Source organism: Calidris pugnax, unplaced genomic scaffold (genome assembly GCF_001431845.1).
Source record: "Calidris pugnax isolate Ruff unplaced genomic scaffold, ASM143184v1 scaffold11, whole genome shotgun sequence".
Classification (NCBI taxonomy): domain Eukaryota; kingdom Metazoa; phylum Chordata; class Aves; order Charadriiformes; family Scolopacidae; genus Calidris; species Calidris pugnax.
In genome coordinates, this window is record NW_015090803.1 from 6,466,563 (window position 1) to 6,486,357 (window position 19,795).

The window sequence follows — 19,795 nt, forward strand, 5'->3', positions numbered from 1 at the left end:
GGTTGCACTAGTATAAGTATTTTCATGCTAACTTCACTTTTTTTAATTTTGAGGGGGGAGAGGTAATGTTTAGCCCTTTGAAGAGGAAGAAAGCAGCAAGGTTTTTTCTAATGGTTTGATGGTAGTGGAAGCCTGGACTTGTTGCTTTGGCATTTTTTTCCCACCTTCTTGTTTTGCATTTCACCAAAAAACCTTACAGTTGTACAAGCGTATGCATTTTTCTCATGGTCATGGATCAAGAGATCTGATGATCTATAGATTCACTTAATCTACAGTTTAGAGGCTTTGAGAGGGAGGAACTAGTGTTCTCTTTTCTGGTCAATTTACAGTCTTCCACTCAACAACAACAACAAAAAAATTTAAAAACTATATAGATATATCTCCTAAGACTGTAGCTAAAGTATCACTATAATTAATTGGCTTACAAGGTGACAACTGCTGCAGGTTTTCTGAAGGAAAGCTAAGCAAGCTCTCTACCTACTTGCTAAATGGATAATGCATAAGCCTTATGCAAGGAAACTATTTCTGCAAGTGTTGGCCAAATTCTTTACATTGTGAATTAATCTTTTCTAGTTTTCATAAATGAAAATACTGAAATTATCTAAAAGGCTGAAATCTGCATTTCATAGTGTGTGTTGCCATTTCAGGGGCTGGCATATTTGAAGTTTTGTTTCAGAAAAGCGGTTGCTGTCATCTTTCACAACCTGTGTCAAGTTTCATAAAATGCTGTATGGCACAAAATGGTCCTAAGTAAACCCATTTGTTATTTCATTTGTATACTATGGTAGGAACCTTAGGATCCTGTGAGAACATCTAATGTAGTATAAAGAGATGCTTATATGTTCTTGTACTGGGGGCTGCAGAAGCTGAAGGGTGTTCAGAAGTATGTTATTACAGCTGCTGTTATTCTGCTAATGCAGTCATACTACAACTGCTTTCCAAGATTTTTGAAAGCCAATAAAAGAATTAGGCTCTTAATTCCATATTTTTCATCCAAATAACTTTTTTTTTTCAAAAGTGCAGTAGGTTTCCCCTGAAAAAAAATTGAAAACCTTAATCATAATGTTATTTGCTAGCTATTAAGGCAGAGTAAGCAAGAGGAGGTAAAATATACTCTTCATCATAAAAAAACCCTGCCTCCCAGCACCCCCCCAGACCTTACACAGATTTATTCTGGATTATTGTTCTTAATTGTATGCTCCAGTTGCTACTATTATCCCCTGTTATTTGTGTATTCTGCTCCTCCATAGGTCTTTGAACTTGAATTATTGATATAAGATCTGACAGCATTATAGAAGTGCTAAAAATGTTACTTTTTGTGAAGGAAAAGTGGATTTTAAAGAAAAGTCACTGATGCTAAACTGAGTGAAGGTGTGGCAGTGGAATGGTGATCTGGTTGTTGCAGATGTGTGATACTTCAAATTTGCATGTTCATTGGCAAATAATTTTATGGCTGAAAGGCTGCTGAGGCAGGCAAATTACACCTCTTCACCTAGACACTGTGTAAACATGAATATGAAAAATACATGCAGTTATTCATAAAATAGCTGCAAATGAGAGCAACTTTCAAAAATCTGGGCTTGTATTGGTGCTTTCATGGTCTCTTACTCATTCTTTCTCCGTTACAGCGTACATGAGAGAGAAATATGACAGAATGAAAACTAAGGAACCATCAGTATAGTATTTTACTCTCCTAAAGAGAACGTTTTTCTTGCTTTCTCTTTTCTAAGAGCTAATGCTGGGTCTGAATAACGTCAGATCTAGTGATGTCTGAATAAATGTCACGTACAAGAAAGGGGAAAAAAAATAACAGAGGGAGCTAGAGTATGATCTTGTAAGTGGGGTAGTACTTGCAGCCACTTTTAGAAGGGAAGCTGAAACCAATTTTGTTGCTACTGCATTATGTTGTTAGGGAAAGAACTGCATACAAAGGAAAATGAGGCGCATGTAGAGAATTCCAATTTGGGTCTACGAAAGAAATTAATCAAAAATTGTAATTGTGCTCATTAATATCCTCCCATACTGGAAAACAAATGTGGAAAGACTGACCATTACAGCACTAGCACAAACAGTTTTCAATTATTAGCAGCCCTGCTCCTGTTGCATAGGGCTGTTTTCTTCATATGTCCCTCCATGACATTTCCTCTGAACAGATTGCAGCTCTCACTTCGCCTGTGACTAATCGCCTAAGAATCACACCACTTACAGTGTAGCTACCTTCACTCAATGTGACAACTTTTGTCTTTGCTACTATTAGACAAAACCGTCCAATAATTAACTATGTCACTATGAGTATTAACATATGTCACTTGTAGTTTTCCAAATCACACAGGCCTTTAGTATCATCCTTACAAGACAATGTATAAGAGAAGGCCAAAACATAGCAAGAATTAAATGCCTCATCTGAGATCCTGCAAATGTTTGTTAAAGCTGCCATTTTGATGCTAATTTTCATTAATATGCAGCTGCTCTCTTCTTCTGTCACTGCAAACTAAGAGCAGTCATTTCCTTATTAAGGTCTAATTTGCTAGCTTTTTGTCCTAAAATACAATCCTATCATTGTTTTATGTGTAATTGGTTAAATCAAATAATGTATTTGATTCTATAAGCTTTGAAACTAGGACTAATAGCTATGAATGGTGCCATTATGAAATACATTTGTGATTTTCACTGTTCCCTTGTGTGCAAAAGACTTTATATAATTCACCAGAAGGACACCTTTGGGCTAGGAAAGAATCACTTCTTCCATTTTGCTTCTGTTGAGAGCTTGCGTGCTAAAATTATGGTATTGGCTAGATAAACATTGCAAACAGCAAAGCACTGATAACATCTCTGCTGGGTATGTGTGGTTGGTGCCAGGGAGCACCACTGGAAGAGACAAAAAGAGTTGTTTCAGACTCTTCTGACAAAGACAAAAATTGATGAGCAGGAACCCACTAAATAACTGAAGCAGACAGGCTTCTCTTGCTCTTTCCCTAATCCCAGGACCAGCCATCCAACCCCACTGTGGTTTACTTAACATGTGGTTTCTGCCAACTAACGTAATTAAACTAACAGTTAAGTTCATAGCAGACTGACTGAAGATAGAGGACAGAATGACAGATGACAGCCAACAGAGACTGCTAGTGTTGCACAAAATAATTGTTTTATTAAAAAAATTAGGGCAAAACAAAACATGTAAAACATGCCATGAACTATGATGACAGCAAGTTATTTAGAAATTGCTGGTCTGGATTATCTGTACAATTTTCTGTAAACATCATTCAATGTCTTTAACTGTAATGACAACCCAGGGTGTTTCATAAGCCCTTTTTTTCAGTCCTAGCCCAGAATTGACCTGTATTGGGCCAGAGAGGGGAAGGAGTAGAGAGGATGCAGGTAACAGTAGGAACATTTACTTTAGATGATGGAATCTGTTGGAGTTGTAAGAGCAAGTTAAACGGATGGTCATAGTAACTGCAATTGTGAGTAGTAAAACGTCCTTTTACGAACTCTCCAGAAATTGAGAGAGATTTCCTTTCCCTGGCACTCACCTGGGTACCACTTTTGGGATGTGCCTGTCAGTTTATGAAATGTATTACCGATAGTATATGGTCAGCCAAAGGAAAAATGCCTTGTAAAAGCATTGGACTGAAGAGGACTGCTAAAAATCTAAATTGGATAGCAGAAAAGACAGAACACTTATTTACACTAAAGACTAAGGATAATAACACTAGCACCTCCTGTTCTGTTCTCTCATCAATTCCTTGTGAAATTTGTTCGTCCAAAATTTGGATGTTTGGTATCTCAAATACTTATGGAAGAGCAGGTGGTTGTAAGAAAGCCATTGCTGATCAGTCCATATAACACATCTGCTCCAGGCTTTACTTACAGTGCACTCCAAGACAGATGTCTGAAAGAATGTATGTATTCTCACTGCTCTCCCTGCCTTCACTCCACTGAAAAAGTTATACAGTTACAACAGATGCTTGTATAGCTTCTGACAATTCCTATGTTAGACACAACATTAGTTTATTGCCAAAACCAGATTTACTAGCTCAATGCTCTCCAGTAAAGGAAGTAAGCTGCTGTAAAGGGAATAGCTTTAATTATTCCTGGCTTCAAGACAGGAGGATGCCATGAGGTATTACACTTACGAGGGCGGTCAGAAGTCAGAGTTCTCAGAAATTCTGAGTTGGATTCCAGTTATTTTAATTTACTACTAGGTTCTAGGACTATAAATCTCTTTTGAAAGATGAAGTTTAGATGGAGGTTTAAAAAAGGACATTCAACTTGCTTAAAATGCAAAAAAAAATCAACTCCCTGGTTAAAATGGAGAGCTATCCATATGCAATCTGCAGTGCAGTTCCCTCATTCTTTCCTTGTTCCATTTGATTAGTGAAAGCAATGTATTTTCTCTCCTTCTGCCAGTGATTAATACTTCTCTGTGCTTCTTTGTTTATGGTGGCAGATTGCTTAGGGAGAGATTCCACAGTAAATTGTTTTTGATATCAAGTTTTAAATTGGCTTTGCCAGCCTGCTTGTTTGTGAAAAATACTTCTCAGTCTCCAGTAGTGCATCACCTGGACTGTGTCTGCATTGTGTCTCCATTAAAGGGATGGGGAGTTCAGGAGAGCCCCTTTCAAAGCTCGCTTCCCTCACTGCAGCTGACAGTACAAGGTGAAAGAGAACAGTTTGGCTGCTGCTTCCTTCCCTGTGTCTGCGGGGTAGGCATTTGGGGGCAGCAGGAGTAGCAGGCAGAGACTGAATCGTAATTATATGCTGGCCTCGGTAGCAACAATTTGTTCTTCCAGGTACTTGGCTTGAGTCAAAGCCCTAATAGGTATTTGGTGGGTTGGTAATACCTTGAAGCCATTGCTGTTAGTGACATAGACAAAAAGTTACTCTCTGAATTCTCCTTGGGGAAGTACCGCCTCCAGTAATGACTAGGTATAATTCATATCACCTAGACATTGGTGGTGAGGCAGGGCCTATTTTTAAATAGCATTTTTAACTACGCTCTACACTACTGATTCACACGGTGCCAAGGATGTTCCTGGACACGGGAATGCAACCATCCATTCATTTCCACTGCTATAGCTGTCTCTGGACAACCTCTGGCCAAAGCTAAATCTCCCAGATATCCCTGGGCAGAGTCTGGAGTTCAATATGAGCCAAGGAGCAACAGGCGGTCCATGTGCAGCAGACCTGTTTGGGAGGATAAGAGAGTTTAATAAAATGGATGGGGACTGCTCTGCACATGTTGCCCTCCATACTGCAGAAAGGTACGTTCAAGGCAAATTCATTGTGCTGTAGTATAACTTAAGAACCTTTTTCTTTAGTGGGCTTTTAGCTTTTAAGGAATTAGTTTTGATTCCTTGGTTTTTACTGATAGTAAATTCAACTGATGCTCAATTTCTGCTCATGCATTAAGTTAAACTACAGATATATTTTTGATTGTGTTTGCTTTTACTTAAAAGTTGGGAAAACGCATACTGAAGCATGTTCATACTGCATACTGAAGATGTAAAACTGGTGGCAGTTTGCCAGCATAGTCTTTGATGTTGCCAAGCATGAGAGACCTACATATAGAATAATATAGCTTTACTTCTATATATGTGATCAAACAACCATGTGCATGTTTTATTCCTGATCTTAAAAGCAATGTTTTACATTGCAACCACCAAAATAAAAATGTAACTATCGAAATTAAATCTAACACCCTGTCTTATGTGTAACCTTCAAGTTAGAGTCGAAATAGCAAATTTGTTATTTTAGCAAGGCCAGTGAGACCACAATCTGCAAAAATCCTCTTTGCACTGTGAGCTGTGAGCTGCACCCATTAAACAAACACTTTGTCCTGTTTTCCAATTGAATTTTTACTACACGAGTCTCATTAATTAAATGGTAAGAGTAGCTTAGCCAGCGACCCGTTCTTCCCCTGCAGCTTCTTGTGTGGGGACCCTTTCTCTCGAAGCTGACGAAAGCCATTTTTCTTCTGCCTGGCTGAAGAGAAATCTATACAATAGAAAGGACAGCTCAGCGCCCAAACCCAGTTGTCACCAAGAGTTGCTTAAAATAACTTGAAAAATAAATGGTTTCTTCTCATCATCTCCTTTCCTTCCAGTCATGTTTTTGTCAACTGCATTTGCCTGAGAATCCAAAACTCAGATGCAGCGTGACATTTCCCTACCTTCCTCCTTCCCTTTCCACAGGCCTTTTACCCCCAGCTGTTGCTGTTGCTGCCAGGTCCATTCAATTAACCTCAACAGGAATGCAGTCATCCCTCTGCGGTTAATCCTGTTCAGGATTAATGAACTGTGCTTTAAACCAAGGGAACTGCTAGTAAAAATGAGGTATAATTTTGCTAGAAAATTTTGTATAGCTAATTAATGAAGAAGGTCATTTTAGGACTTGGCAGAGTTGAGTTTAGCTGCAGAAAAAAATTCTACAGAGCAAATATGTGAAGTTTGCTACATTCTCTTCACTCTCACTCTCGCCGTGGACAACTTCGGTCACCAAACATTCTGTTTTCTGTCTCACTCCCATCAGGTCACCACCAAGGCATATCACTGGGAAGCATGGAGTAGAGGCAGCAATGAAATGAGGCAATTTGTTGTGGAACCACTTGTTTCTTCATCCTGTTTCGGAATAATGGACACTGTGTATAACGCGATTTATTTAAGTATTAAAAAACAGGGACTGGTCAAATATACTGAGGTCATTGCTTCTCCAGTTGTGAACCAAGAAAATTCCTGGTATTTGGCTTTCATGGTGCTCTTGGGAAAGTTTGCAGTTCTTCAGTTTCTCAGTAGTGCTTGTTCTGTACATTTGAGGAAAGGCTTGGGCAATACCTTAGAAACACTTAGCCTTTCACTTTCTGAACATCGAAAGCAATCACGATGAACACCCAGACAAAGCAAAGGAATAGAGAACTTTTGCAAGAAAGTGATTGACGGGCCAGGGCAGTGAGAGGGGAAGGGAGAGAAAACAGGTGAATAGCTCGTGTTTAAAAAATACGATCAGGAAAGGCAGCTCGTCAAAAATGTACAAATTCTGTTCCTGTTTGGTCATACACATCTTTGTTTATTACTTCAGACCTCTTGACTCATCCATTATGGCATGTTAATTAGTATCTATCCTGTAAAATATCAAGTAAGTATCATGATTTCCAGTGTTTCGTGTCACTTCACCGAAGGAGGTCTTATCATAAGGTAATGAAGTGCACAACTGTCGTTCAGATATTTTGATCTTTTATACCAAAAAAAACCTGTGATGTGCAGTACTCAACTCTCTAAATCATGCTGTTGTAATTAGTTTTTCCTTTAAAAAAAAATTACATGGGTCTTTCTAAGTTCTAAAAATATACTTCTGACTCTCCAAGTAAAAGATATCCATTCTGGGAAGGATATATCTATGAAAAATAGATTGAATCCAGGTTTTAAATATAAAACTAAATCTAATGACTGGAATTTTCATAATATGATACCGAAAGAATTTTCTGTACAATGTACTGTAATGGGCCAAATATCCACCAACCACAAAATATGCAAGTCTGTATTCTTCACATATAAAGTAGGAGAAGCCGATATGTTTGAATCAAAGTTCTTCAAAGTGTTTTGTTCAAGTGCCAGAGCCAGTCAATGTGCTAGTGCACATGCTTATGCTTTAGCATGTGAGTACAGAAAGTCAGCCAAGCATGAAAAAAAGCCAGTCACATAGTTATTTTTGAGACAGTACTTTGTTTTTAATATACTCTACTGTTATATTTATAGATTCAAAAGAAATTATGTCTTATCTTCAAAAGTAATTACCGCAGAGGGCACAGAACATGGAATTTTCAAAGTACAAGGAAAGAACAAGTACATGGAATTTTCAAAGTACAAGTTCAAGAACAAGGAAACTGAGGGCCTGGTTCTTAGTAGGCAGGAAAATAATATGTCATGACGTTTTTGAACATCAGTATCAAGCACCTGTATGGAAGCATCCTGTTACTTGATGCAAGGGTGCTATAAGCAAACCAGCTGACAACATTTTTGCAATACTAAGAGGTTTTATAATATAGTGAAATATTTCATATCAAGTTCTGTTTATCATAAGGATGTGCTTTCTAGTGTCTGCAGGGGGTTTGTTTGGTGTTTTTCCTGGGCAGCATTATGGACCAAATGCTCAAACCTTTTATGTCAAAATTAAAGTTTGATTTAAATGAGACCAGAATGCATAGGTATGTGCTAAATCAGATATTTTTAAATGCATGCCACTTGAGATTATGGAAGAAAAAATGCTCTCATAAATAGTTGTGATTTGTTTGAAGTCAGAGCACATTTCTCTCTGCGGGTCTATTTATAGTTTCAGGATAAGAAATTCTTATGCTTAGTAGCAGGAACTGATGAGTGAGACTTTTGCATACTCAGAAGGAAAACATGAGTTGTAATTTTCTGTTTCTTCAGCCTAAAGAAAATTCATGAGTCTTGTAGCTGGGATATAAAACTAATCCAGTTTACCTAGGAGGGCCTTAATCACACACTTGCAGTTTTCCACTTGAACCATGGTCTCTGTAGTACCCAGAGGAGTCAATTCTCACAGAATGTTTTTCATCTGTTTTTGTCTTCTTGTTAAAATCTTTAATTTTGCCAGTGAGCAAGATCAGGTTTTAATGTATTTATAAATATTTTTTTATTATTATTTTTTTTATCCTGTTGCTATATTAAAACCAGGAACGCAAATGGATTATTGTGAATCCTGATGTGTTGCCCTTTTTTGCTGCTGGAGTCCAGTTCCATACAATATTAGCAATCAGCTTCTATGCCAAAGCCAAGCAGTGACAGTTGCAATAATGAGTATTTGCTGCAGGCCACTGGTATGAAAATAGCACAGTGCTGCAAGCCTGCGTCACCAGAAACAAATCTTCCATTTCACTGTGACTGAATTTCCAGCTGGATTTTAGATCATTTATTATTGAAATTATTCTTAAAGCACTGTCATAATATTGTGTTAAGAAATGCTGATTCAGTCTTCAAGGCATCAATTCAAATGCCTTCCTATTCCTTTTTTTTGGTGGTTTGTGTTGGTTCTTTTTTAATCCCTTACACCTTTAATCTGTACCTTGAATTTAGGGCACTGAACGGTGCACAGGCAGCAACACTGTAATATATTCAGAGAGACACATGCTGGTTAGGTTAGAAGTTCTGGTGAGAAGAGGATTTGAATTACCTCTTTGTAAGCTTACTTGACAGCTTTTGGAATGTTTTTCCCTTAATTCCTGCAGATAATTCTAAAGTTTATATGAGGAGGAGCAGCCTTGCATCTTTAAATGTATTACGGCTTTTCGATGGTGAACTTGGATGGTTTACTTGTACACGTTTTGATGTCACTAATGCATTTGCATTAGTGGAATATATAATATATTAATATAGGGCACCTTTTGAAAGGCATTTGAGCAGAATATATGCTGAACTTTGATATTTGTGCTAGTTGAAGGACATGCTGATGACATTTACCATTTTAAGTTTAATTTTTATATACAAGGCTGCTTTCACAGATGCATATCAAAATATTCTCAAAAGGACTAGCATAATCAATTGTATTTTCTTTTCACTTTAAAATAATTACATGGTGAAGTATTTGATCAACATAGATATAGAAGGTCGGATATTTGAAGCAGAAAAAAATCTGCAGTTATTTAAGCTTTTTATTCATTGACTCAGATTTTCCTACAGAAAATAATAAAAAAAATATGATCTATATTTTGCTTAGGGCAAAATACTGACCCTTGCACTGAAAAGCTACTAATGGTGATTGATGTACATATCTAATTTCCTGCAGGATTACAAAGAGTTCTAACTTTGCCATCAGTCCTTAGAGAATGTTGATGTCATCTTTCTCTTTTCCTTCCCTCTCCCTGGTGCCATCTGCCTTCCTTTTCACCAGGAAAGTACATTGGCTAGAACTACTAGTGTACAGTAGTCCCAGGATGGAGAAACTGCAGTTTTAAAAGCAGTATTATGTACTGCTGGAATTGGGCTTTTAACAAAAATAGTTTTGGTGCACCAACTTTCAACTGAAGGAAAGCCAACATTGACACAGATGGGAAAGGAGTGACTAGGTAATTGTATAATCTTGTGGAAAGATCTACAAAGGCTTCGTTTACTCATCAGTTTCCCAACAAAAGGCTTAATATTTCAAAATAGTACTTTTATTTTGAAACATTTTTATTGGTCTGTAGAAAATAATAAATGAGAACAGAAAGTTCAGCAAGGTAACACCATTCCTCCTGCACCATTATTTGACATTCCCACTACTTTCAGGAGATAGCCACCTCCAAACTTGCTCTCAGGAAAAAAGCCCACCTTTGATTAGACCTTGAGTGGGACCTTATTTTGGCAATATGCTTTAATGCCTGGAAATACGTAGAATACTCACATGACAAACTCTGCTTTCTTGGTTTTATGAATAATAATTTTTAAAAACCCTCCAGGAGAATATGTAAAAACATTACAAAATACACAATGTATAAAAATTAATAGGACTTAAAGGGTCCTATTCTCACTGACTGAAAGGGGATCATACCTGAGTTGCTCCTGCAGGTATTCATTTAGCCACTTTCAAGTCCTTCAGTAGGCAATATTTCCAGATCTCTGTAAGTAGGCTATTTTCAGGCTTTACAAGCTTTAATATTAGAAAGAATTTCTTGATGTCTAATCTAAGTCTCTCTTGGGGTAACCCAATAGTCCTTGTCTTATTAGGAGGGATCAGGAAGAAGAGTTTATTCTCTTATTTTTAACTGCCTTCTACAGATATGAAAAATGTTGTCAGTGTTTACCCTTCATCTTCCATATTTGCGGTCCCTGTTTTCTAAACCTCTAATTTGTTTTGGCTTCTTCCCTTGCTACCCCTCTTATTTTTTGTTTGCATTTGTATTGCTGCTGGATTCACAACAGAGCAAGTAATTGTTAATTTTTGACATTGCAGTCACCATGCTGGACACAGGGCTTCCGGTGCTAATTAGAGGAGAAAAAAATACTCCATCAGTCTTTTGTTTTGCACTTTCGATATGGTGGGGGCCTTTTTCATAACATGATGATGTAAAAAGCCTGTCTTCATCTTGTTATCCACTACTGAAAGCTTTTTCTGAAAAAAACCAAACTAACCAACCTACCTGAAATCAGTCAGTCAAATAAAAAAACAAAAAAACCAAAAAAACCAAAAGCAGTATTGGGGTTGTTCTTCATCCTGTTTAATAGATCAGATTAATCCTACTGTGTGTGAATTCCTGCAATTGACTTTACTGAAAAGCATCTAATTTTCAGACTGTTTCTCCAATGCATTAAAATTGTTTTGAATCATGTCTCCCTGAGTGTTTGCACCAGCTCCCAGTTTGCTATTGTCTTCTAAGTTCATAGGTGTGTTCATCATTAATGAAGGTGTTGAACAGCATCAGTCTGAAGCACACCTCTGTGGCATCAGTTAGCTGTGTCCTTTCTGCATCACAGCACATACTGTGATCCATAAGCAAAAGAATTTTTAGTTTGCGTATTCTAGTAGATGGCAGCAAATAAAGCATAGTACAGGTAGAGCACCACTAACACCAAGTGATGTATGAAACCAAAATGAACTATCTGTGTTAGAAAGTATGCAATTCCAGGAGTATCTCAGTAAAGTAACTAAGATTTCTTACAGGGGAATTTTCTACTCAGTAGGTTTAATATGATAAAATACAACAGTGCAAAGGTAGAATAGCTTCTGTCTGTTCTCTCCTTCTCTTCTCCTGTCCTTCACTTGCCATCTTCTGCACTGGCTCAGTGCTGGATCTTTATGTCCTCTACCATGCTAAGTACTTAACTATTAAATGATACTGCCATATTCAAATGTCATTAATTTATTATATCATTACATTATTCAAACCACAATATCTTTGTGTATTTTCTCTCTCTTGGATTTGAAAACTACAGAGAAAGCATAAGTTCTTACATGCAAGCACTAGGTTTCAAAACAGATTTAGGTGTACAACATGCTTAGTTTTTCCAAACATAACCCTGATACACGGAACAGAAGTTTTATTTGTGTTTGTGTAGAAGTTTTATTTGTGTGTTGTATATTTAATTACTATTATTAGTATGTATCATTAATATGCAAGTCTCAGATATAGAATGTTGTATATTTAATTACTATTATTAGTATGTATCATTAATATGCAATAATGGATAATAATAATACATTAATAAATGTATACTGTGTATTCATAATTACCTTCATTCATTTAATATTAGTTTTGGCTAATATCAAATAAAGGATCAATGTAACGGTTTATTTTATCAGATATGAAGAACATAGAATTATTTTCATTTTAGTTTTATTAGTGCAGAATGTTGAAACTTTAGCTTGGCTACTCAGAGTAAGTGTTGTGTGGTGCTGTGGCAGTTTATGCATCTGAAGTGCTGTGTATACATTTTAGCTGCCTATTGTTCTGTTAATTTACACGACCTCTTTTAGTGGGTTATCTTTAAGTTGTACAGTACAGTCTTAATGACCTGTCTTTGCAGTTTATGAATTCTGTATTTACTGGGTGTTAGCAGAATGCAGGAGAGAGAATACGTGGCATTTCGATACATGGGAGTACAGTATTTTGTAACCACACAAAATACAAAGAATAAGGTCGGATTAAGTTCATTACCATTAGTCAAACCATCACCAGCACTATCTGGCATTAGGATGCAAACAAGCAAATGCCAAAGGTCACAACCTTTTTTTGTTGTTTCTTTCCATCTCCCCTCTTTGCCCACAGACGTTACCACAGGGACACCAGCAATATCAACGACGACAACCGTGGAAATCCGGAAGAGCAGTGTTATGACAACTGAGATCACCTCTAAAGTGGAGAAAATCCCCACGACAGCCACTAGCAGCACCACATGCCCTTCCGTTGAGACTGAGGAAGAAAAAGCAAAAAGACTGCTGTACTGTTCACTATGCAAAGTCGCTGTCAACTCTGCCTCGCAGCTGGAGGCGCACAACAGTGGTGAGATGGAGCAGTGCTTGCTTGCTTCCTTTTTTTTCCCCTTCTGTCTCAAGAGCTCTGCAATTATCTTCCCCTGAATAGATTAGATCTCTTGCAGCAGGGGACAAAGAGGTGGCAGAAAACTGGCAATTACATGGAATTCATTAACTATTACAGAATAAAAATGACAGGCAAAGAGGCTTTCATAAAGGGGGAAGAAAGGAATTTTATTGCATGCAAGTTACCCGTTTTCTTACATTTTAGCTCTTGCAGCTTCCAAACCTTATAGAGCTAAGACAGCTCATGCTTCATTACCTTTGGTGTTCAGAGTTTGCATACTTTTGTTTGTGCCAGCTAGCAAACTGAGTATGAATGCCATTAGTTTTGTTTGAAATTTAACAAGTTAAGGCTGAAAGAAGGAGCGTCAGTCAGAGTTCAATGATGTTAGAATTCTTAGCTCCATATTGTGTGTTAATAACTCGTTAAAATTATGTATATTTTTCCTTTGTTTTCATCAAATGATAGCAACTGCTGCTTGAAAGATGAAGGGGTAATTGCTTAACTCCATCTTTCTTAATTTTTAAACCTTTTCTTGTTATTAGAGCTAGTAGCATGAATAAATTCCAGTAGTTGAGTGCCATCATTCACAGTCCCTATTTTAAGCGTCTCGTTTGATGGGCTTTGTGGTGAACAGGGTTAGGAGATCTTGGGATTCAATATGGTGGCAATGACCACCCATAACAGTCCTACAGAAAAACTCCTGATTCTGGATGGTAGGGGTTACCTGCCAGCAGGATAAACAGGGTTAGGACACAGGCAGAGAACCTTAGGTTTGAAACATAGAGATAGTGTTGATATACCTGCAGCAAGATGATCAATGGTTTAATAATGCAATCAAAAAAAAAAAAAAAGGAAATAACTTTGCCATGTCTGTGCAACCCATTTAAGTTAAAAAGGAAATGATAATTTGTTGGTATACATGAGAAACAAAGCCTGATCTGTTTCGAATGCTGTTTGCTGTATGCCAGATCTTACACTGGTGATAATTCAAGTTCATGAAGCTGTACATGTTTAACCCGTTTAACTTCATATGAAGGTTAGACTCAAAACATTTTTCTGATCAAGATGAGAGCCAAAACTTTATTCTGAATATTTAAATACTCCCCTCCAAGTTTTTGCTGTCTATGCTGATAAACTGTCTGTGTGCTGACACACATGCATGCTTGTAAAAGTGCACATGTGGATGCGTACAACAATTATCAGCAGAACACTAATTCTGTACACAGTAGTAGTCCATTATCATCAAAGACTACCCCTGTGGAAGTCAACAGTATAAGAAATCTCTCGGTCTGAATAAAGGTAGAGAAACAGGACACTATTGTTTTCTATCCGATCTTGTGAGAAAAATGCACTTGCATTTTTTATTAAAAAGTATGTTTCTCACACATTTTGACTTCTCTCCAGGCCATTAAGGGTCTATAAGGATCCATTGCTGCCAGGAACCTCTGCCTCTTTTTGATTTGGAGACTAATTAGTTAATTACAGATTTAAGTGTAAGCTATCTAATGCATACTGTTTATCAACGCATTCAGGAGGACTACAAATCAAACCCAACTACATCTTTAATAGCTAAATTACTCTTCGTTTACAACTACAATTCAGGTCTTATTAGCAGCAGGAGTTAATGAGAAAAGTCACACCCATTTAACTTCACATCAGGATACCTGATTGTGCCACTACTTACTGGTGTGGCTGCTTTGTTGTACTGTATTACCTACAGGTATCTAATTTAATAATTAAATATCAGATGGGAAATACTATTACATTCGTATGAATCTGATAGAGAGGAACACAGGCATATTCCAAGGACAGCAAGTGACATCAAGCGGAGGTTCATATGATTTTCTTTTAAAAAGAAAATGCAACAATGGATGCAACCAAATTGCCAAAGTTGTTTCTGTTTCCCATTTCTAATGTCTCCAGGGACTAAGCACAAAACTATGCTGGAAGCTCGGAATGGAAGTGGAACCATAAAAGCCTTTCCCCGGGCAGGCGTAAAAGGCAAAGGACCTGTGAATAAAGGAAACACAGGCCTTCAGAACAAAACATTTCACTGTGAAATATGTGATGTGCACGTAAACTCTGAGACACAACTGAAACAGGTACTCCGCTAGCTTGCAGAGTGTGAATCCTTGGCTGTTCTTTGTTTTCATGGTGATAAAGTACCAACATGACAATCAGCACGTGTCAGTCTAACAGTTCACATCCAAATGGAGCTTACAGATTTTGTCCTTTGTACTTGTCTTTCACACTGTATGTTTTGTTTTGGATACGATTTTCCTTTGCACAGAATATATTTTCTCAAAAGCTCTTGATTATATACATGTCTTAAAGAGTTATAGAAGCTGTAAGCTGCAACGTGTTACAACTGTCTTTAGACTACTAGAATTGTCATGAGCTAATAAACCCTGCCATTTAGTGTACTGCATGATATGTGTCTTGACAAAGATGTGGAGATGCTTGCAGCCAGTGTTTTCACAAAACACTGAATAACCTGCTTAGAAATTTGGAATGGAGAGGATTTGCAATTTTTTATCAGTGTTACTCTGTAACTGAGAAGCATGACCTCTAAATTACAATTACACTAAGTTATGTTCAGTCATTCTTCAGATGAACAAAACCTTTGTTCTGAAAAACACTTAATTTAATTCCATACACCTTTTGGAATTAAATACTTGTTAAGGAACTTTACAAGAATAAAGATAAATTCTGTAATGGACAATAGCAATACTTGTCTTCTGCTTTCAGGAAAAAAAATGTACAGTTCTTTGTCTTTTTATGCAAGAACTCTCTTGAGAGTGAAAATCAAAGCAAAAATATAGTTCTGAACAAGGTCCCTTATATCTAACACAGCAATAAAGTGTGTGTAGAAGGATTCTTGTAACATCTCATAGACTTTATGAAGAAGATAATGGATTTTGTGGGGTTTTTTTCACTGTCACTTAGTTTGATATGTAACCGTCTTTCAGCTGAAATCTTAAAAGGGTGTCTAGGCTTCTTAGGGATTTAAACAATTTTGTGACCTTTTTTTTCCCCCCCGATCTGATTAGGGGATGCTCTACGATCTAATATTCTTCCAAAGCTTTCCATCAGCAGTGGATTGAATTTGATGGGTGCTTTATAGAGACAGGGAGGAACTTTTCAAAGGCCTCTATCTTTGACCTGATTCAGGTCCTGTTTAAGTTGACAAAGGTGAGAAATTCATTGACTATAGTGGAAGCAGAGCGCTGTTGGAAAATCACAGTCCCAATATGTGACAAAGGACCGTTCCGATTGGAAAGGACCCTATTCCCATTCATTATTGAATTAGTCAAAGAAATGCTGTTGTGAGGAGCTGTAGCCTTCAGTATTGGAACACCCTTGTGTAAAGCAGAACCTGAGATGATCTATAAAGGAATAACACTCCTCCTCCTTTTTTTCTTTTTTTTTTTTTTTTTTTCCATCTGTATTTTAACAGCACATAAGCAGTAGAAGGCACAAAGACAGAGCTGCTGGGAAGCCACCTAAACCTAAATACAGCCCTTACAACAAACTCCAAAAGGGAACACATCCTCTAGGGGTAAGTCAATCACCTTTTTATTTTACTTTTTTTTTAACCTTGCTGAGTCGTGTTTTGAGAAAATGTAAGTGGAAAAATGTTTAAAATGAGAGGGATACTGTAAGCAAGGGGATATACAAGTGTCTGAATGAGCCCGTGGAAGCCCACATGGGACTTTTATATACTTTGATGGGTGCGGACTACAACTTGTGGGTCCTTGTATTTGTAGCTGCTCTGAATAATCTCAGAAAAGAAACTTCTTTCAAAGATCATTAGAAAACAGCAGACAAAAGAAACATCCAAATGTCAAACAGGATTTTTCCAGGATTCATCAAGGATGATAGTGATGAAAGGACTAAATAAAACTCTATAAAATGTAAACCCTTTATTTTACCCTTATTTAGAAAATTAGTGAGATACAATTGAAACAATTCAAAAAATCCATCTCTCATTTCTTTCCACTCAATGTCAGGATGGTTCTAGTCATGTTTTCGACTGCCAGCATAAAATGTCTGAAACCTAGCTGTTACTAGCTTCAAAAGCTGAGAAAAAGGTTTATTTTTTAATAAGAAACCCTGCTAGGATCCTTCCATTAGTTAAGAAACAACTAATATTGTGGGTGGGATAGTGAAACATCTGACGTTTATCCCCATCAGAATAACTGCATGATTGTTTTATGTGCTGTGGTGTTTTGTAAGGGTTTATAGATGGTTTTGGCAAGGGGAGGATGTTGATTCATTGTCTTCATTAAGATTAGACCCTTATTCTTTGACCATCTTTTCTGATGCAGCAGGATATGGAGCTTTTTTCTTGAGGAAACTCAGTTCTCTTTAAGTTCAGTTAAAGCTGTTTTCTTGACAACAGGGAGTGTGCCCTTGTTGGGGCTCTTGTGAGTGGTATATTCAGGAACTTTCCTAGGTGTTGTAGCATAATGCATTGCACCCTTATGGTAGATCCACTAGTAGGGAAGAAGCTCCATAGGGTTTTACAGTAATCTACCAGGAAGACCGAGGTCTCCAATGCATTTAAGCTATACCAAAAGGTATATAAAATATGTAATTAAGTAAGTAGAATATGGCATCGCTAAAGCTTCTCTGACAGGATTATTATTCCTTTAGGAAATTCATTATTTCCTGGGGGATGAAAAAAACCTATTATATTACTGTGGCTGGTGTGCACGGTTCTCTATTTGCCAATTTATGTAATGGTGATTTCTGAGAACTCCAGCCAAGGATCAAGTCCATTTAGTTGCTGCATAGACAAATAAAGGTAATGTGTCCTTTTCCTGCTCCCTCACTCCCAATTGCTCACAATATGCAACTCAGGCCAGAGGTGAGCAAAGAGGTAAAGGGAATTTAAGAAGGAGAGAATAAGTTAGCAATAAATGAACAGATATCCATAGTAGAATGGAGGCTACACCGAGAAAGGATAAGAGCAGTTCTCCACTTAGTCTTTTTGATTTTGAATAGAAAAAATTGCTGTCACTTGAAATGCGGAATGGCATAGCAACAAGCCAAAGATTTGCTAATTTTACTTTGAATGTAAATGTTTTTGATGAGCTGTAGACTTTTTCTTTACCCTCTGTTAATTTTCAAGTCATTTACTGTCCCTTAGTTTACTTCATTGGAAAGGAAACGAATAATAGCTGCTTTACACTTATTGTTGACCTGTGTGTTAATTAGTACTTGCAGAGAGGTTCAAAGTGAAAGTACTGTATATACTGAATATTACTGATTTTGCAGCTATCTTGGTTGGTAAATTAAGTGAAAAGCTATCTAACTACATTAGAAGCTCCTGATTCCTCCAAGAATAGCAAGATAGTCCTAGCCTTTTAATATGAAGTCATGTAAGATCTTTGTTCTTCCTGACAAAAAGTGTATGAGCACCAGGGTTTTTTTCTGCAGAAGTCAGAAAAATGACACACTACATTTTCTATTCTAAAAACTTTCCAATGTCATGTTTTTAATATCATTGTACTGTTTTGTCTAGTCTAGGTTTGCATGCTTCGGAGAAAGAAGCCTTATGAATTCCCATAGTACTATTTCAGAGTTTAAGAAATCTTGTAATGTTGGGACTTATTTGATTCTTCCATAAGCAACAAATGTCTCATATGTGTAAAACGCTGCACTGGAGAGAAAAAGGTTATCAGGCGTTTGAGAGTCAAACATCCTTTACTGGGAATTCTTGACCACAATCAGAACCCTGTTGTTTTGGGCTGGGGGTTTCTTGTACTTTGTACTTTTTGTTTGTTTGTTTTCATTTTTTTTCTTTTTTTTGTGAGAGAGAGTGGTTTGGTTTTGTTTTTTTTTTCCTTGTCTGTTCTAAACAGGGCTGAAAAACTCTTTATTAAAAAATGTAAGGAAGGAGGAAAAAGTCAAATGCTCAGCAGGGGAAGAAGACAGCTTGGATCAGTGGGTGTAACACTGATCAAGGAAAAGATCAGATGATTGCTTTCCATAGGCACTGTTAGAAATCTTTGATATAGGATCCATTATGGCCTCTGTTAAGAGAATTACAGAATCTGGTCCCCTCTCAATATCTCTCCCAGAGCTTTAAAAGACTTTGAGGCCAGCAGAGTTGCCAATGGGTATTAAGAAAAGTCAAAATCCTGTATCCATCTGGCTGGTAAAACACCAACAGATTTTTTGGAACATGGTGATATCGTAATGATGAAACTCGCTGTGCTTCATGCCAGATTACTCCTGTCCTTACTTTCTGACTATTCACTCACCAACATACAGTTGAGTGGAAAGTAACAGACTGATATAGTGCAAGTTAATTATTTGAAAGCCCTTTTCAATTCAAGGATGAGAAATTGTGGTTCCTTTTGAGTGAGAAGTGTCCATACTTACACAAAGATTTACCACAGCATGGCACCTGTATTCATATTCTGTATATTCAATACCAAATATTCAGATTTTATGTTCTTTGCAAAGAGCCTCCGGTCGTTCCAGGAAACAGACCCACCGACACAGTCCATCAGAGCCAATGGAAACTTTTCTTTATCAGTGGATAAGGTTTCTGTTCTTATCTCAGAGTTACAAAGCCAGAACAAAAAGGGTATTCAGACTCCTGGATTCTCATTAGAAACATGAAATCCCATTGACATCTGCAGAAATGTATGTAGACCACTCTGATGTTCGTATGTATGCATACCAAATGTAAATTCTCTTAAATAATAACGGACCTCTATGAGTATTTTCAATCAGTCTGGGAAAAGC

At 37.2% G+C, this 19,795-nt stretch overlaps 1 protein-coding gene across 5 annotated transcripts in view; it reads left to right on the forward strand.

Annotated features, from left to right (window-relative positions):
- The window catches only part of ZNF385D (zinc finger protein 385D), a 415,254-nt gene that overhangs the window by 390,473 nt on the left and 4,986 nt on the right, over positions 1-19,795 (forward strand). For all 5 annotated transcript variants that reach the window (XM_014937864.1, XM_014937862.1, XM_014937863.1 and 2 more), the window contains 3 exons: positions 12,764-12,997; positions 14,960-15,138; positions 16,494-16,595. In XM_014937864.1, the coding sequence (XP_014793350.1) occupies positions 12,764-12,997; positions 14,960-15,138; positions 16,494-16,595 (515 nt within the window). The remainder of the gene's footprint in view (positions 1-12,763; positions 12,998-14,959; positions 15,139-16,493; positions 16,596-19,795) is intronic.